The 20,524-nt window shown below is 38.7% G+C and overlaps 1 protein-coding gene across 1 annotated transcript in view; it reads left to right on the top strand.

The window, feature by feature from the left end:
• Positions 1 to 18,390, top strand: part of GAS2L2 (growth arrest specific 2 like 2) — a 77,064-nt gene extending 58,674 nt beyond the window's left edge. Inside the window, exons 4-6 of the mRNA XM_075853021.1 lie at positions 8,332 to 8,428; positions 12,958 to 13,243; positions 16,290 to 18,390. Of these exons, the coding sequence (XP_075709136.1) occupies positions 8,332 to 8,428; positions 12,958 to 13,243; positions 16,290 to 18,390 (2,484 nt within the window). The remainder of the gene's footprint in view (positions 1 to 8,331; positions 8,429 to 12,957; positions 13,244 to 16,289) is intronic.
• The last annotated feature ends 2,134 nt before the right edge of the window (positions 18,391 to 20,524 follow it).

Here is a 20,524-nt window from a genome sequence, read left to right as displayed (position 1 = left end):
ATATTAAAGAACATGAAGCAGAGACAAGGAGTATTGAGACGTCATCACAATGGAATTTACCTAGGAAAAGTAACACACAATATTGTGCAGTCATCAAAATGGAATTCTGCAAAAGACAAAAACACTATTGTGACATCAACACAATAAAAGTTTGCTTAGGAATAAAGACAAACATGATTGTGACATGACCACATTGGAATCCTGCCTAGGAATAAAGACAAACACAATTGTGACATAACTACAATGCAAATATTGTTTTAAAAACGGCTAACACTATTGTGACATCATTGGCATGGAATTCTGTCCTTGACAAAAAGACAAACACTATTGAGACACATCACAATAGCATTCTGCCTAGGCACAAACTGTATTGTGTCACCATTTGAATGGAATAAAAACAAACACTATTATAACATCACCACAATGGAATCCTATCTTAAAAAAATTATAGACTATTGTGACATCATCATTGTGGTAATTTGCCTAAGCAGAGACAAAAAAAAGTATTTAGACGTCATCACAATGGAATTAACTAGGAATAGTGACACACAATATTGTGTCGTCATCAAAATCAAATTCTGCAAAAGACAAAAACATTATTGTGACATGACCATAATGCCTTGGAAGAAAGACAAACACAATTGTGACATAACCACAATGCAAATATCGGTTTAAAAATGGCAAACACTATTGTAACATCATAGGAATGGCATTCTGTCCTCGACAAAAAGACAAACGCTATTGTGACACATCACAATAGCATTCTGCCTAAGCACAAATAAACAGTATTGTGCCACCATTAGAATGGAGTCCTGCCTAGAAATAAAATAAAAGACTAATGTGGCACAATCCTTTGCTTTGAAGTAAAGAAGTAATATCAATGTAATTCTGCCTAGGAATAAGGGTATGTTCACACGCAGTGTTTTCAGGTGTAATTCGGGCGTTTTACGCCTCGAATTACGCCTGAAAAAATGCCCCTAATACGCCTACAAACATCGGCCCATTGCTTGCAATGGGATTTACGGTGTTCTGTTCCCACGAGGCTTAATTTTACGCGTCGCTGTCAAAATGCGGCTCGTAAAAAGAATGAATACAAACAGTATTGTGATATAATCAAAATCAAATCCTCCCTAGAAACAAAAACAAATACATTGTGACATATTAAGAATGGAAACCTATCCAGGAAAAAAGGCAATCACTATTGTGACATCATCACTATGGTATTCTGCCTAGGAATAAAGATAAACACTATTCCGACATTATGACAATGACATTCTGCCTTAAAAAAAAAAAAAAAAAGACAAACACTCCTGGAATATTATCACTATAGCATTCTGCCTAAGCAGAGACACACAGTATTGTGACATCATCGCAATATAATTCTTTGTAGAAATAAAGACAAACACTATTGTGACATTATCATCATGGCATTCTGCCTAAGCAGAGACAAATAACAATGGAATTCTGAAAAAGAAAAAAGACAAACACTTTTGTGACATAATCACAATAGAATTTTGCTTAGGAACAAATACAGACACTATTGTGACATAACCACAATGCAATTATCGCTATTGAAAAGGCAAGCCTTGCTGGCTGTCTTGTTTCTAAGTACCGGCATCTGCTAACATCTGCTAACAGCGACTACTCCAGGGGTAGCGACTTGAGAAATCCTTGCAGTGAAGTCCAGATCTTTGTACAGGGGTTAAAGAGTACACCAAGGATTTCCTTAAAATCTGCTCCTGGGTTTAGCCCAAGTCTGTTGCAACTCAGTGGGTCCAAATCATCTATGGCAGATACGTGACACCTGCCCAGGAAAAAGACGAACACTATTGTGACATCACAATGTCTAAATGGAATTCTGCTTGGAAATCAAACAAATAGTGGGATAATCACAATGGCATTTTGCCTAGGAGAAAAAGACAAACACTATTGAGACATCATCACTATGGTATTTTGCCTAGGAATAAATACAAAAAAACAATTGTGACATCATCACAATAGAATTATGCCTAGGTATAAAGACAAACACTATTGTGACATTTTCACAATGGATTTCTGCCTATTGAGATATCATCAAAATGGAACTTTGCCTAAGAAAAAAGACAAACATTATTGTGATATCATGACTATGGTATTCTGCCTATGAATAAAGACACTAATACAATTCTGACATTATCACAATGGATTTCTGCCTGGGAATAAAAACAAACACTATTGTGACATCATCACAATAAAACTCAGCCATAGAATACAGACAAACACTATTCTGAGATAATCACTATGGTATTTTACCTAAGCAGAGACAACCAGTATGGTGGGATTACTGCAATGAAATGCTTAGTAATAAAAAAACTGATTATCACAATGGCCCTCTGCCCATGAAAAGGACAAACACTATTGTAACATTATCATGATGCCATTTTTCCTAAGCAGAGATAAACAATATTGTGACATGAGTAGGATGGAGTCCTGTTTATGAATGAAAGCAAACAGTATTTTGGCATAATCACAATCAAATCCTGCCTAGAAGCAAAGACAAATACATTGCGACATCATCAGAATGAAATCTTGCCCAGAAAAAAAAACCAATCACTATTGTAACACCATCACTATGGCATTCTGCCCAAGCAGGGACCAGCAGTATTGTGACATCATCAAAAAGGCGTTCTGCCTGAGAAAAAAGACAAATATTATTGTGACATCATAGCTATGGTAGTCTGCCTAGGAATTAATATAAACACGATTGTGACATTATCACTAAGAATTTTTGCCTAGGAATAAAGACAAACACTATTGTGATATCATCAAAATGAAACTATGTCTAAGAAAAAAGACAAACAGTATTGTGATATAATCACTATGATGTTCTGCTTATGAATAAAGACACACTATTGTGACACCATCACTGTGGATTTTTGCCTAGAAATCAAAACAAACTATTGTGACATCATCACAATGGAACACATAGAATACATATAAACACTATTCTGACATCATCACTATAGTATTCTACCTAAGCAGAGACAAACAGTATTGTGAGATTATCACAACAGCATTCTGCCTAAGAAAAAAGATAAACACTATTGTGCAATTATCAATATGGCATTTTGTCTGAGCAGAGACAAACATTATTTTGAAATTAATAGAATGGAATATTGCCTAGGAATGAATACAAACAGCATTTTGATATCAGTATGATTAAATCCGGCCTAGAAACAAAGACAAATACATTGTGACATCATCAGAATGGAATAATGCCCAAGAAAAAAGACAATCTCTATTGTGACATCATCACAATGACATTCTGCCTAACAAAAAAGAAAAACATTATTGTAACATCATCACTATGGTATTCTGCAGAGGAATTAAAATAAACACAATTATGACATCATCACAATGGAATTCTGCATAGGTATAAAGACAAATATTATTGTGACATTATCATAATGTATTACTGCGTTGACAAAAAGACAAACCCTATTGTAACATTATCACAATTAAACTCTAAAGGGAATGTGTCGCTAGAAATTTTTATTTTTTTTCTTCAGTTAAACAGTTAGTATATAAGTGATTACACATTGTTTTAATTTTTTTAATTTTTTCACAAGTCAGGAAATATTATAAATTAGATTCTAATTTATAACATTTCCATGTGCTGGTCACTAGAGGGAGCAATTCCCAAAATTGCAGCTTTGCGATGTGGTAAAGCAACCTCATTGCTTTATGCTGCAAATTTGGGGTAGACACACTCGCTCTAGTGTCCTTACACAATCCCCCCTCCCTTATCCTGGCTAGTGCCAGGAGAAGGAGGGGGTTGAATCTTCAAACCTCCTACACTGTGTGCCGCCATTTTCTGAGCGAATGCACAGTGTAGGAGGATTAGATACAGTGGTAATCAGACAGTATAACACGAACATACACAAACATAATACACACATCACATACACAAACATAACTTACCTGCTCCTGCCGCCGCTGCTGCCTCTGCTCCTATTCCTTGCGTTTTCGCATATGGTCGGAAGCCGCGACCGGAAGTCATCATCTTACTGTCCGGCCGCAGCTTCTGGTCCACATGAAAATGGTGCCGGATTTCGCTCTGCCGAAGACCTTCCTTTTGGTCTGTGTGGGAGCGGCGCATGCGCCGTTCCCACACAGACGGCGTACGCTATAGTGAATGGAACGGCTCCCGTTCGCATTCTCTATGGGGATGTATGTGCCGTATTCATCTCTGTATGTGTCGTTAATGGACAGATACAGAGATGAAAAAAAAAATGGCAGCCCCCATAGAGACGTAAAAGTAAGAAAAACGTAAAAAGTACAACACAACAACACAAATAAATAACATTTATTTTAATAACATACTAAAAGCAATATTATATAAAAAAAAATATAATTTTCGTGACACCTTTCCTTTAAGAGAAAAGACAAACCCTATAGTGACATTATCACTATGGTATCCTGCCTAGGAATAAAGACAAACCCTACTGTGAGATCTCCACAATTCTGCTCAGAAATAATAAAAAAAAAACAATGTTGCACCTTGATCACAATGGCATTCTGCCTATGAAAAAAGACAAACACTATTGTGACATTATCACTATGCTCTTTCGTCCAAGCAGAGACAAAAACTACTGTGACATCATTAGAACAGAATCCTGACTTTGGAGTTATTTTAAACACAATTGTGACATCACCATAATGAATTTCTGCCTAGGAATAAAGAAAAACAGTATTGTGACCTCATCAGAGTCGAACCCTGCCCAGGAATAAAGAAAAACACAATTGTTACATAACTACAATTGAGTTCTGCCTAGGAATAAACACACTATTGTGACATCATCACAATGTAATTTTGCTTAAGGAAAACGACAAATAGTATTGTGACATCATCACATTAGAATTTTGATAAGAAATACAGACAAACCCTATTGTGACATTATTAGAATGTAATCCTGCCTAGGAGTAGAGACTATTGTGACACTATTACAATGGAATTCTGCCTAGGATTAAAGACAACAGTTTTGTAAAATCAACACCAGACAAAGACTATTGTGACATCATTGCAATAGAATTCTTCGTAGGAATAAAAACAAACACTATTGTGACAAAGACTGGATCATCTCCCTACTATGTCACTAAATGCAGATGAAAATTTAGATTAAAATAAAAAATTGCATATTTTTCTCATACCATTGACTTGGGAAAACATGAAAAACAGACATACAATTTATTTCAAATATAGATGAGTGTATTGCTACATTGATTCTGAATTCAGGACCTTGCAAATATGGGAGTGATACACAGAGCAAATTCAGTCGTGTGGATGAGGCCAAACTTTTTGGAATGTGCCTCTTTAACCCTTTTACGGCCTCAATAATTTTCACACTTTAGATATGCACAAATAAAGACCTGAATTATAAAATTTTAAACAATCATATTATACCCCATACCCATATCGTTTCTGAAAGTAGAACCCCTTAGTGACCAGCCCATTTTAGGCCTTAATGACCAAGCTATTTTATTCGTTTTTCTATAGTCGCATTCAAAGAGCTATAACGTTTTTATTTTTTCGTCTACATAGCTGTATGAGGACTTGTTTTTTGCGGGATTAGTTGTGCTTTTTAATGGCACCATTTTTGGGTACATATAATTTTTATATTAACTTTTATTAACCTTTTTGGGGGGGATTATAAAAAAAAACTGAAATTCCGCCATTGTTCTATGCGTTTTTAAATTGACGCCGTTCACTGTGCGACGTAATTAACATGTGACCTTTATTCTATGGGTCGGTACGATTACGGCGATACCACATATGTGGAGTTTTTTTTATGTTTTACGACTTTTGCACAATAAAAACACTTTTGAACTAAAATTATTTGTTTTTGCATCGTCGCTTTCCAAGAGCCGTCATTTTTTTATTTTTCCATCAATGTAGTGATTTTTTGGGCTTGTTTTCTGCGGGACAAGACGTAGTTTTGAATGGTACTGTTTTGGGGTACATGGGACTTATTGATTCATTTTTATTATGCCTTTTTTGGGGGGCAATGGAAAAAAATTGCAATTTCGCCATAGTTTTTGGCGTTTTTTTTTTACGGTGTTCACTTTGCGGTTTAAATTACATATTAACTTTATTAATGGAGTCATTACGGTCGCGGCGATACCACATATGTGTACTTTTTTTATTTTTTTACACTTTTACTAAATAAAACCACTTTTTATGGAAAAAAATGTTTTGTTTTTTTTTTTTACTGTACTTTTTATTAATAATCTTTATTTCACTTTGATGACTGATTTTATTAGTCCCACTAGGGGACTTTACTGTGCGATGTTCCGATCGCTGCTATAATGCTCTGGTATACTTCGTATACCAGAGCATTATTGCCTGTCAGTGTAAATCTGACAGGCAATCTGTTAGGACGTGCCTCCGGCGCGTCCTAACAGGCATATGTCCAGGGCAGACCTGGGGGCTTTTATCAGTCCCCCGGCTGCCATGACACCCCATCGGAGACCCGCGATTGCATTCGCGGGCCGCCGATGGGTGACAGAGGGAGCGCACTCCCTCTGTAAACAAAGTTAAATGCCGCGGTCGCTATTGACGGCGGCATTTAACGGGTTAAACGGCCGCGATCGAAGTAAACTTCGATCGCGGGCGTTGGAGCAGGAGCTCAGCTGTCATCAGACAGCAGAGCCCCGGCTCCTGCCTGCACGGGAGACCCGTGCAGGGACTTAGACTAGGCTGACGTGAAAAGGCGTCAGTCTAGCCTAAAGCCCAGTAGTGAATCACGTGAAAAGGCGTATTAGTGGTCACTAAGGGGATATACCCCATACCCATATCGTTTCTGAAAGTAGACACCTTTGACACTGAAAATGCCACCTGGCACTTTACATTCATGGGCACTATTATTCAATTTTGCATCAAAGCATAACGTTTTGTACAAAATGCTTACAAATGCTCACTAAAAGTCTGACCCAACCATAATCTGAGCCCAAAAATTTAAGCTCATGATGTGCAGTGTTTACACATGCCACTTATACCTACGTCAACATACACATATCTTCATCACATAACTTGACATCACCAAAATTAAAGAGACCAAAACTTTCTGTAATTCAGAGACCGGAGGACATTTGAGTCATGCAGTTAACAAATAGCCTGATAATGAGTTACTGCTCATGATCTCAGCCCTGTAGTTGTAAAAAAAATAAATCCCTATATATGACAATCATCACATATCCCCAATCATTGGTAAAGGGGAGTTAACGTGTAAAAAATGTCCTATATCCCCCCCCCCCCCTCCTCTAGTCAATAGAAAGCTGTACAGGGGGAGAGATGACAGAAACAGACTGTGATCTTTCTTCCGGCTGTCACTTGCAGCATGCCTCTTCTCACCTCTCCATTACTATAAGACCCTATTCACACGACCGTGCATTTGTGTCCGCATACTATCCGCAATTGCGGTGCAATACACACGACAGTGGTTTTCACGGTCAAAGCATTGCCCGGACCGCAAAAAAAAATAGGACATGTAATTTTTCGGGCCACATTTGCAGTCCGGGCTCATTAAACTCAATGCACATCTTGTATGGGTATGTTCACACGAGGGCGTCCGTTACGGCTGAAATTACAGGGATGTTTCAGCCTGAAAACATCCCCGTAATTTCAGCCGTACCGGCATGTGCAGGCGCTTGAACGCCGCGTCCATTACGGCCGTAATTAGCACTGCTATTCATTGGAGTCAATGAATAACGGCTCCAATTACGGCCAAAGAAGTGACAGGTCACTTCTTTGACGCGGGCGTCTATTTACGCGCCGTCTTTTGACAGCGGCGCGTAAATATACGCCTCGTGTGAACAGACAAACGTCTGCCCATTGCTTTCAATGGGCAGATGTTTGTCAGCGCTATTGAGGCGCTATTTTCGGACGTAATTCGGGGCAAAAACGCCCGAATTACGTCCGTAAATAGGCCGTGTGAACATACCCTAAGTGTGTGGTCCATGATTGCAGACGGCCCACAGATGACACTAATCAGGCCGCCTGTGACGGACTCTACACTCATCTATGGTCGTATACATGAGGCCTAACAGAGAACCGGGGAACTTTTAATTCTGCTCCAGTGCCGCTTTCCTAATATTTCACCTAGAGCTTTGATCCTGTTATCATTTCAAAGCTAACATTTTGGATTTTTAATATCAAGATCTAAGCTCTAGAGTTTATATTCCAGTTGCAGCAAGCATTTAATATCATGATGTTTTAAATATGTGTTTGGCGGTGAAAGGGTTTAATTAGCTCTACTATAATATGAAAATCATAAGTGGATCCATGTTTTTCAGATTCTGCGCAACCACGTGATGGTCAGAGTTGGAGGTGGCTGGGACACACTGGAACATTATTTGGATAAGCATGACCCCTGCCGCTGCACATCTCTCTGTATGTAACATTAATACACACACAATTCTGTGTATGCTTATAGGCTATATAAACCTCTGTAGCTTTTTTTAATGAAATGTAGGAGTTATGTGTTTTAAAAAAATGTTTACTTTTTGTGATGCAACTTCTATGTATGTACTATAAAAGAGAAATTGTTGAAGGGCTTCCACCATCCCATTTTTATGTAATTTGCTTTAACTTAAAACCTTGCTTTCACCATCTGTAAACGTAAGTTGTGGTGCCTGCTGTAGTACTACATGGGAACTGCATGGTGGTGTTATTTTGGCATATTATTGGGGTGATATTATGGCTACGATGCCCAGACTCCCTGTGGTTCTAATGAAGTTCACTTTAATACCTCGGGGTCCGGGTATTGCAGGAGTAATATGAAATGTAAAATGTGGACGTGCTACAGCTTTGTTAAACCATCTTCATTTGTCTCCTTCCAAAAAATTGAAGGAGCCCCAACATACCCAACATATTTTTAGTCCCACCACCTTGGATTGTAAAATGAACTTATAAAACATTGAGACCCAATTTCAGACACCTAATAACATTCAGTTTGATAGTATAATTTTTCTAGCATTATTTATTATGGCAGCCAATGTATCCTTGTCATATTAAAATATGATACTTTAATTTACTTTTCAAATAGACTGACAAAATAGGTGCGCAAAACTACTTTAAGGAGGTACCTTTCATATTGAGGTGATAGCTCTTCTATGCAAACCTAGCTATTACCTGTCACAGTCTTTGAAAATCAATTACTTGAGCTAGGTCATTGTTATGCGGCGATTATGACAGTATGACAGATCGCCTGAGTGAGCCCATCTAACCGCTCTATAGCATCAGTCACCTGAAATGCTTCGCTTTATGTGCACACCACTGCTGTCACTCACTTCTTACATGGCATGCTGCCAGCAGCAGGCTCTATTCTGCTAGAGAAGGTATGAGAGACAATTGAGTTCTTGCATGGTCCATTACCTCTTTACTGTAATGTAACTTGTCCCTGATATTTGTGACATTATGTCTGCAGCATTCTATTCTTGGCTTCTTGTGAGACATTAACTGCCTCTTGACCGATCAGGTTTATGTAATATACAAACCTACTGTGAATGCCAAGCTTCAGGCTGGATTCACACGAACGTGTATTGCGTCCGTGCGGGCCGCATGGTTTTCACGCGCCACGCACAGACCAATAGAAGTCTATGGGGCAGTACAGACAGTCCGTGTTTTTTGCGCAGCGTTTGTCCGCTGCGCATAAAGCACGACATGGTCAATATCTTGGCATATTTTGCGCATCACGCACCCATTGTAGTCAATGGGTGCGTGAAAACCACGCAGGTCGCACGGAAGCACTTCCGTGCGAACTGCCTGTTTCGCGCGCGCACCAGCTGTCAAAAGGATGAACGTAAACAGAAAAGCACCACGTGCTTTTCTGTTTACAAACATCCGAATGGCGTGTCATAATGATGGTGGCTGCGCGAAAACCACGCAGCCGCGCATCATATGATGCTGCCTCACGGAGCAGGTAAGTGGCTTTTGCGCAGGCAAAATGCTGCGTGTTTTGCATGCGCAAAAACGCCACGCACATCTGAATCAGCCCTCATACTGTGAGGTTACTTATATTACCTTTCATTTTGCATAGGACCTTGTTCTTACTCCTTGTATAACTTCTGCGGAATTTAAAAAAAATAATTTAAATTCAAATTCACACTAAAACTTACTCAGCAGTACATTGTATCCAAAATATTTGCTCAAAAAACATTCAAGGGTTTTGGCAAAACATGCCCTGCTTCTGGGTAAAGTGCCTGAGACAGTTTGCTTGCTTCTAATAATAATATCAATCACAATGAGAACTCTCACAATGTCAATATAAGGCTGGGTTCACACAAAGTCTTTTGCAGGCAGAAAATCTGCCTCAAAATTCTGCTTGGAATTTTGTGGCAGATTTTGCTCTGCCTGCACGCCAATTTTCGCGGCGTTTTCCGCCCACGGCCATTGAGCGCCACGGCCAAAAAACGCAGCAAAATGCGCTTTCTCTGCCTCTTATTCATGTCAATGGGAGGTCAGAGACTTAAACGCCCGAAGATAGGGAATGTTGCTTCTTTTTCCCGCGAGCCTTTTTTTCCGCTTGCAGGAAAAAAACGCTTCCCATTGAAATCAATGGAAGGCATTTTCGGCAGTTTTTTTACCCTTAAAACTCTTTTTAGTGATTTATTAAATATCTTGTATTGAGATATCATCAAGAGAACCTTTGTGTTTGGGAGGCAATAACAACATTACCTCTTCTGTGCCATGGCAGTTTGGTGTTGTCATAGTGACCTTGTGAGGATCCAAATCTCTACCTATATCAATGCCTACATCCTACCTGCTAATTCAGTCGAGATGAAGATTTGTGGACAGGGCACGCCACTCTCTAGTTGCACCCATGTGTGAGGTCAAAGTGAGGCCAATTAATATATTCTATATTAGCGTCTATGAAATAATATTTTTTTACGGGTATTTCTGATATTTATCATGTTGTAGTTTAGTTTGGTTAAAGGGGTTGTCCACTACGGGACAAGAAATGACCTATCCACCAGATAGGTCATCAGTACATGATCGTGGGGGTCCGACAACCGGACCCCGCACCGATCAGCTTCTCCAGCTGCCTCCGGGCACCAGACGTACATGCCGGAAGCAGATGGCTCCGGCCACAGAATAGAGGCCGAGCTGCAGTACAGCAGCTCTGCTTCTATTCAAGTGAATAGGAGCAGAGCTGCAGTTCGGCAGCACGGCCACTATGCAATCAACGGAGCCAACTGCTACCAACTCCATACATTGCATGCTGTGCAATGACTTCCGGTGCCCGCAGGCAGCTGAAGCAGCAGATCTGTGTGGGCTCCTAGTGTCGGACTCGCATCAATGATATACTGATGATTGGTGGATAGGTGATCAGTTGTCCGGTAGTGGACAACCCCTTTAATTATATGGAACATTAACTTTTTAAGAACCTGTCGTTTTGGATCAGCATACTGAAGCATAGGATTCATCTGGGGATTGAGTAGAGTTGTACAATATTCTTCTGGCTATTTAGTTTAAGGTTTTATAGGCTTTCTGCTTTTGAGATTTTATTTTCCCAATACTTTGTAAATTAAAGTATATAAAGGGAACATTTCACATTGAACATACTCTCTGATCTGTGGACTTCAGGTTATAGAGCAGGAGAAGCAGAGCAGATTGATAGTTTTGTGGGAAAAGATCAAATCCTAATTGTTATTTATTGATTGAAATTTATTTATTTATTGATTTATAAATCCAGTGGATGGAGTGAGTGACTGAATGATTGACAGCTTTCCCTGTATGAGCATGTATGCTAGCCAGAAGCTCTACTCCCCTCCCTAAACATCATAAGATTTGGGCTATTTTGCATTATTTACTTGTCTGTACTGACTAGGAGTGCACTAGAGACGAAGTTGTACAGGACAAGTGCTAATTCTACAGAGCCCATTCAGAGCTAATGTATTCAAAATGGTAGCATCCACTGATGTGATCTTATTTAGAGAAAAAAGGTTGAAAAAAAATATTAGGTCCTTGACTACTATGAACAAGAAGGTGTCAAATTCTGTCTGAGTTTTAGGCAGTGTAAACTTAGACAGCGTTACAGAATGCGCCAAATTTAACAAAGTGGTGCATTCTGTTTGATCAATTTGGCACATCTAGTTAGACATCCTAGACACTCTTCCATTACGTATACCACCTCTTATTTGGGTTAGTTTACAACAGTTTTTTGCAACTAAATTTTGGCGCACAGGGTTGCATTTCAAGCCACACCCTCTTTCTGCTAGACCACACCCTCTTACTCACTAAGACATGCCTCTTGTAGCATCTAAAACAGCTAATAAATGTGGTGCACAGCATGTACTCCAGAATTCTGGCTCAACTTGAGCCTGAATTCTGGCATCTTTTGAATAGTAACTCTGACTCAATATGTGTCCACAGAATTTTATGTCAACGGAGACATATAAATTAATACATACTACCAAATTTCCATTGATTTTTAGTGTCGTGAACTAGATAGAACCAGCTAAAAATATACTTAATAAGATTAACGAGTAGAATCACATTCAAGGTAATTTTTCTAGGGAATTATTGTTAACTTCCATTTTAGTAAGAAAAAACAGTTGACTAGCTGTACATAACTTTTTTTCTGGAGTAATAATACCCTGGAACTTTCTGCATGTTTATGGTTCCTTCATAGAAATCAAGAGCAATATGTATAATGATTTTGTTTATTGATCATAATTTTTTTTTTAAAGAATTTATTCAATGAAAAAAAATTATAAAAAACTATGGGTATATGGTAAAGCTATATGCTTCTGCCGTTTTTTTTGTTCTAAAAAGCAGGATATGGTGGTTAGTCAGAAGTTTATTTTCATTTTAACACATTTAATTTAGTAATTCATGTAATATTTCATGTTTTTTTAATATGTATTGCTACATCCACATATAATTTTTTTTTGTGTTTGGTACATTGATTTCCACAGCTCACAAACAAGTTTCCAAATCTGGCAATCAACAAAAGCCAATAAATGCAACGCATGAAATAAAGACTTGCTTAACACCTCGATCAGATAATCCCAATAAAACTCAAACAACATTGATAGTAAGCAGATCCCAGACTCCACTGCCCCCAGTGGATTGGAAGACATACACATCTAACAGCAGTAGAACCTATTCTTCATCATCCAATTCGCCTGAAAGTGCAGACAAGAGTGCTATGTATAGAACGCCTCATGGACAGTTTGATATGAAAAGGAGCTTTGGTTTCAGGTAGGTGACACTATGTATGAATATTCTTAAATTACATGTTAGATCTATTGTACAGAATCAAATTATTCAGATTAAAGGGATTTTTCCACTAGGTTATGTGATCACTTGTTGATTGGTGGGGAAAAGATTAGCGGGTCCCCCACTAGTTCCCTTTAAGTGTCTCTGTGCAGGGAAAAGCTTTGCAGATGCTGAATTTTTCCGGCAATTTAAACTGCTTTAAAAAAAACACGCTTCTAAAAAAAAAAACACTAGTTTTATTCACATTTTTTTGTGCCATTTTTGGTGGCGTTTTTCATTTAGTGTCATTTTGTACATGCTTTATTCTGGCTTACTATGGGGAAGCCTATGGGTATAATGGCTTAAAAAAAATGCCATACCCAGAGCATGCTGCGTTTGGAAAAAAACTTCATTGACCACAAAATTGGCCCAAAATGCTACAATCCAAAACACAGTTATGTGTAGTACATTTTATATTTTACTGTAGACTTTAATGTAACATCTGACCATACAAAAAAAACGCATAAAAAACGCTGCTTAAGAAGCCCATACATGTGCAGCTGAGTGCACCATGTTATAGGCACTGCTGCACAGACCCTGAGGCACTTCAAACTACCTGTCTAGCCTCCTCCATTTCTGAGATATCGATGCTGTTATTATTGGTGCCCGATATGTAAATGACCCCCTGTACTGTCAGTGGGGCTTTTCATTTTATGGAAAAGGCAGGGGGCATGATACTTAGCGCTCTGATACTCTCCAATCCCCTACAGACAGTGTCAGAGCAGCTTGTGCTGTGTGATCTCTCTCGCAAGATCACACAGTCTTGTCAACACTGTCTGACAAGTGCTGGAAAGAGATGGAGAGCGTGCGCGCATGCACAGCTCCAACGCCGCCACTGCCACCACCACGGAACAAAAGAGTAGAAGAAGAATTCACAGCCAGTATGACTCTTCTTCTGTACCGTGGCAGCGGCGTCAGAGCTCTGCCTGCGTGCACGCGCACACGCTCTACTCTCTCTAGCTCTTGTCAGTGGATGGAAGCAGCATTACTAGACAAGGATTAGGCATGTGGGAATTCAACATGCTTGATATATTGTTCTGCTGGAAGAAGAGCACTGTCTGTCAGGAACTTACCTCCTCCCCCTATAAGGGTATGTTCACACGACAGCGTCCGTAACGGACGAAATTACGGGGCTGGTTTCAGGAGAAAACAGCCCCGTCATTTCAGCCGTAACGGCATGTGCAGGCGCTTGAAGGCCGCGTCCATTACGGACGTAATTGGCGCTGCTTTTCATTGGAGTCAATGAATAACGGCTCCAATTACACCCCAAGAAGTGACAGGTCACTTCTTTGACGCGGGCGTCTATTTACGCGCCGTCTTTTGACAGCGGCGCGTAAATATACGCCTCGTGTGAACAGACAAACGTCAGCCCATTGCTTTCAATGGGCAGATGTTTGTCAACGCATTCAAGCCGTAATTTCGGATGTAATTCGGGGGTTAATACGCCCGATTTACGTCCGTAATTAGCGTGTGTGAACATACCCTAACAATAAACATGCACACTTGAAGATACAGGAATGTCCCTCATGTACAATACATTTTAAAAAATTTAGTGTTTGGCACATTTTTAGAGTCAGACCAGGCATACATTGGCAAAATTCTCAGACATTTAAGTTGTGTTGAGTCATTTGTATTTCATTTTGGATTTTGTTAAGCATGCTCAAAAACTAGCATATATATAAACCACATGACAATCCAAGCAACAATTTTGGGAATTTAGCATGTGCCCGGTAAATGATGTGCTATTTGTAATGACGAAAATTGCTGGCACAAAGAAAGTTTTATGTTTGTGCCCCTATGTGTTCCTTCAGTTAAGCAATAGCTTAAAAAGCATTTAGAACATTTATAATATACAATGCTTTTCGAAAGTCAGAGAGACCAGCCTTTTATTTTATTTAATTTCTATTTAAAACAGACAGGTTAATAAATAGAAAAAATTTATTGACGAAAAAATCGTTAATAAATTTAAAAAATGTGTATGGTAACACCGAGTTGGCAATTTATTCATGCATTTCTAGGAGAAATAACAGAAGAACAATACAGCATAGAGTGGCTCCAGAATTGTTATTTCTTGGGGAATATAATTATTTACTAAAAAACCATGACAGGAGAGGTGACAGGTCCTCTTTAAGATATTTGGAGGTAATAGAAGGCAGTATCCATTCAACCAAAGCAATGAAAGACACTTTGAACTGTCTACAACCATCACTCAAATTTGGTGGAGGATCTGTGCAAATTTAGGGATGTATAACTACAATAGGAGACAGAGTTTTGTTTTTGATTTTCGGTATCATGAATGCTGATAGGTAGAAACAAATATTAACATATCATGAATTCATTACACTTTCGTAATGTTTGAATGGGAGAATATTAAAGTATGCCTACTATTTAAAGAAACTTCTGACTTTTAAGAAATGGTGATCGGTGAGGTCTGGTTCCTGAAACCCCACTGATTCCTAGAACAAAGGGACACAAGCTTTTTGCTGAGCTCCACGCCACTTTGACTCCCATCAGCTGGGCTCTATACGGGCAAAAAACTGATAGCAGCTGAAGGGGTATGGGGTGAGTGAAGCACCTGTGGCCCTTTATGGCGGGCCGTCAGACCTGCACGCCCATTGACCGCAACTTCTGACGTGTCTCTATGACATGTCAAAAGTTTGTTTAAATGATAGGTACACTTTAATTCTACAACCACCACTATCAAGACGTACTTGTCAGCCGAATAAGCTGCTTGGGTCGTCAGAAGAATTTACTTGCGATTCCAAAGCCTGAACCATAACATCAATGTGGTTTGGACACAATTCTAAAAATGTGATTATTAAGTTGTTAGGGCTTGTGGGTAATTTCTTTATCTATCTTGATCATTTGTACTTAATGGTTAGTTTGACTGCAATTTAAATAAAAGAAAGTGTGGTTTCTGACTTTTGCACAGTACTGTATTCATTAACTAATTTTCATAGTAATGTAATTTTTCATTTCTTGTTAACAGAGGACATGAAAGACCAGCTACTCCATCCAGGAGACAACTATTCATGGAAGACCGTCAAACTAGCCAACAGTCCCACTTTTCACAAGCTAGCCATGATAGGCATAATTTCTCCACATCTTCTACAGTATCCCACTTCACTGGAAGTGAAGATGACAACTCATATTCTTCAGATGTCTTTATTGAGAATCACAGAGGAAGACAAGAAGTGGGAAAGAGTCCTGCACCAGGTATTAAAGATTCAATGCTGAAAGATGTACACCAAACTCACATACACACTGCTTATGTAAAAGCACAAACAGAAAGAGACAACACTCAACTGGAATCAAGACCTAAAACTCCCTCTCGTTCTTTACGACCACCCAGCCCCTCCAAGCATCTGTTCTCCAATCAGCAAAGTAAAATATCTGAATACCAGCCTAAGAAAACATCAGACATAACACGACCTTGTTCTCCAATGAAACAACTTAGCACACGCTCTTCATCTCCAACAAAACAGCTTAGCATACGTTCTTCATCTCCAACAAAACAGCTTAGCACACGTTCTTCATCTCCAACTAAACAGCTAAGCACGCGTTCTTCATCTCCGAATAAACAACTAAGCATTCGGTCTTCTTCTCCAACTAAACAATTTAGTGAGCCAATAAAACAAGAATTAAGTGGTGTCAAACTTATGTCTACTTTAAACAGGCCATCTACTCCTAGCAGGGCTTACCATGATGTCTCTGAGTACAGAGAAAGAGGCAGATCCGTAGAAAATGATCTCAACACTTCTCACAATAAACTTACGCTAACAAGAAGTGTTCCATCTCATTTTGAACAAGGCAAGTGCATTAGAAATAGTAGAAGTACTCCAACAATTCAGCTTAACAGAAATGGTACAGCCGTAAAGGAGAATAGTTTTGTCATGAAAACGCAGTACAAGCAGGCCAGTTTTTTGGAAGCCTCAATTTTAGCAGATAATTTGGAATCAAGTTCTACATATAAACCATTGCCAATTGGTCCAGATCAAGAGAAAGAGTTGTATCAGAGTCTGGAGGATGAAATCCTTTCAAACATCAAAGTTCTGGAGGGAGATTCAGATGAAAATAGCAATTATGAAAAGAGGTGCAATGAATTTACAGCTAGCATTGCAAGTGATGTTGCTGTTCATGACTTTGACATGAAAAGGAAATCCGTATCTGCTTTGTCCTCAGTTCGAAATACACTAAAGACACCCGATGGAGAAGTAGAAATACCCAGAAGTGGTGTATACATAAACAGCAAATGGCCATCGGGAACGGGAAACTATGATGATGTCATCACAGAACTGACAAAAGGTCGTGTGAAACTCAATAGAGTGGATGTGGAAAACTGGATTTCAAAAATACCTCCAAAAGTTGAAGTCGGGGGAGCTATAAAAGAAAAAGATCTACCGCTACAGCCTGCAGAATCACAAGAAAAAAGTGTAATAATAGAAAAAATTCAGAAAATTCATAAAAATAATTTATCTTCTCTGGAAAGCAGTAGTAACAAAATCAAGCAGCTGCCATCTCAAAGACTGAGACAGCAGGCAATCGAAGCCAAAAAGAAAGATTTACAGGCTGCAGATGACAACCAAGATTCATCAGTTCCAAGTTCTAATAAAGAAGATGCTCGAGAACAATCCAAGTTACCACAATCAGCTAAACCGAAAAGAGCTTTGAAAAAACCAGAAAGAGTACCCTCAATTTATAAACTGAAACTTAAGCCAAAAATACGTCCCCGTAAAGATACCAGACCAGAAAAGAAGCCATCCAAAATTCCAACACCAGTCTCATATCGACAAGGACAAAAAAAATCAAAAAACACAAAAAAACATGCTACACAACCTTTTAGCAACCGAAGTCAGAATAAGTCACAGAATACAGCTGACAGTACAGAAGACTTGGATACTGATGAAGGAACATGGTCCTCAGAACTTTCCTTGTCCCTGGAACTTTCTAATTCTAATTCTCAGAAGAAAGAACATTGTGATACAGATAAGATAAGGACTGAAGAAAAAAAACAAGAAGAGGAAAACGAAGGTAAAGAAGATGAAAAAGAAAAAGAAGATGAAGTGGAAGAAGAAGAGACGTGGGTTTAAGTATTTGAAAGGAAATTTCTTTATAATGCAAATTCACTTTATTCTTGAGGCAAATAATTTTAAGGGTTTGTCCTGGCACGGACTACTGATGACCTATCCAATGATAGATCATCAGCATATGACCCGAAGGGTGTCCGACACCCAAGCCCCGCACTGATCAGCTATTCCTGCTGCCTCCGAGCACCGGATGTTATGCACTTTATGCAGTGTTGAGCTGGAAGCAGAAGGCTCCGTACACTGCATAGCGGCCATGCTGCAGAACTGAAACTCTGCCTCTATTCACTCGGCCGCTATTCTGTGACCAGAGCCATCTGCTTCCGGCCGGCATGGATGTCTGGTGCCTGTCGGAACCCCACCGATCATATACTGTGATATCTGTGGATAGGTCATCAGTAGTCCGTGCCCGTATAACCCCTATAATTCAGTTATTATCAATAATGTAAACTACAGATATTTGCAAATGCAGATAGGTGGGTCAAATGGAATTAAAGTTCCATACTAAATTTGTTTTATGAAAGGAATTTTTTTTACATTTTCTTTTCACTTATATTCATTGTCATCTATTTATATTCAATTAAAGGAAGACTCCAGGGAAAACCAAGTGATGACTAGTGCAGGGTCCCCAGGGGCAGTACTTGACATGAGATGCAAAGAACACCAAAGAGAGAATCAGTGTGTCATGCACCACCCCATCAGGCCCAGCTTATCTGGAGTGTTTCTTTATGCACAGCATGTGAAAATTTTGTCACAAGTAAAATCGGGATACTTTTATTGTACATAATAATAATTGTTTTCAGTATTATTACCTAGATAAAACAATAAATTGTCACTGAATACATTACCGCATCATCGGAAACTGCAAGTCTTACTTCAATATGTGTACTGTAAGGGTAAATTCACACGTAGCATAAATACTGCTGATTTTCCACAATGGATTTCATTGCGGAAAATCTGCACCATAATACAGTAGCAGCAAAGTGAGATTTGATTCCTTATAAAATTGTTTAATTCTAAAATGATTTGTCAAACTTAATCATCTCCGTCAATTAAATCTTAACCCTATAAAATTGGATAATAATAAATCTGCACAATAAATATGTAATTTTCCCCTTAGTCAGTGCATTTAAAGCAGGTCAGGAGTACATGTGAGCTACTTTATGTGTAAATTAGCAAAATACAAGGAATTCTATTTAAAAATAAAATACATTAAAAAAGAGATAACCTTTGGAATCGTATACATTCCCCAGTCCTTTTCCCAATTATACCCTTATGTTCTTTTTGGGGAAACCAGACCTTTTTTGCAATTATAAATAATTATGCCTTCCTGTAGAAATCTGGACAGTTGAGTGACCTTCATGTGCGTCCCTTTAAAGCCTAATTACATTGGAAACTAAAATATCAACGTGGGGTTGTAGGTATAACCCAGAATTCTACTCTCCCAAATGCGTGCTATATCATCGATTTGTGCTTGTTACCAGCCAGGAAATCTGGCCATGTAAAACAACCCTTACTTGTAAAACACAGAAAAGAGTGTAACAATAATTGGTCGAAGGAAATGAAAAAAATATCAAAAATAAATGCTAAAACTATTGTTTATCATTGTTTTAAATCAATTGTGGCACCGTAAAAATGATTGTTTTCAGCGGCATAATCTGTAAATACAAATGCTGCTATTACAGACATTGCTGCCTGGGCAACAATGATGCCCTTCGCCCGGTAGAAGAGGATCGTCCTGATTCTAATGTCTTTTACATTCGCAGGAAACAACTTTTTAAACTACCAATTGTTAGTCATGGTTTAAAGTGTTTCATGTAAAAATACGTTAAATATCCAGATCAGAGAAACTGTCCAAGTATGTGTGTGTATATGTGAATCCAGCCATAATTTAAAAATATATAGGCAATGAAAAGTTCTCAGAAATAAAGTATAAATATACAGTGCCCACTTTGTAAGGTACCTTGGTACCACTAGTTTCTGTTCCCAATGATACTTGATGTTAGCATCTTCCATCTCTTAGTATTTCAGTGAAAAGTGTCAAATAACTTCTACAGCATGTCAATGCTTGACTTTACAGCATGTTTTAACTTTAAAATAGCAACTGTGGACACTAAATTACATTAATGGGGATGACAAA

Source organism: Rhinoderma darwinii, chromosome 2 (assembly GCF_050947455.1).
Source record: "Rhinoderma darwinii isolate aRhiDar2 chromosome 2, aRhiDar2.hap1, whole genome shotgun sequence".
Lineage (NCBI taxonomy): Eukaryota > Metazoa > Chordata > Amphibia > Anura > Rhinodermatidae > Rhinoderma > Rhinoderma darwinii.
The sequence above is the reverse complement of the archived record's forward strand: the minus strand, read 5'-3'. Positions and strand labels throughout refer to the sequence as shown.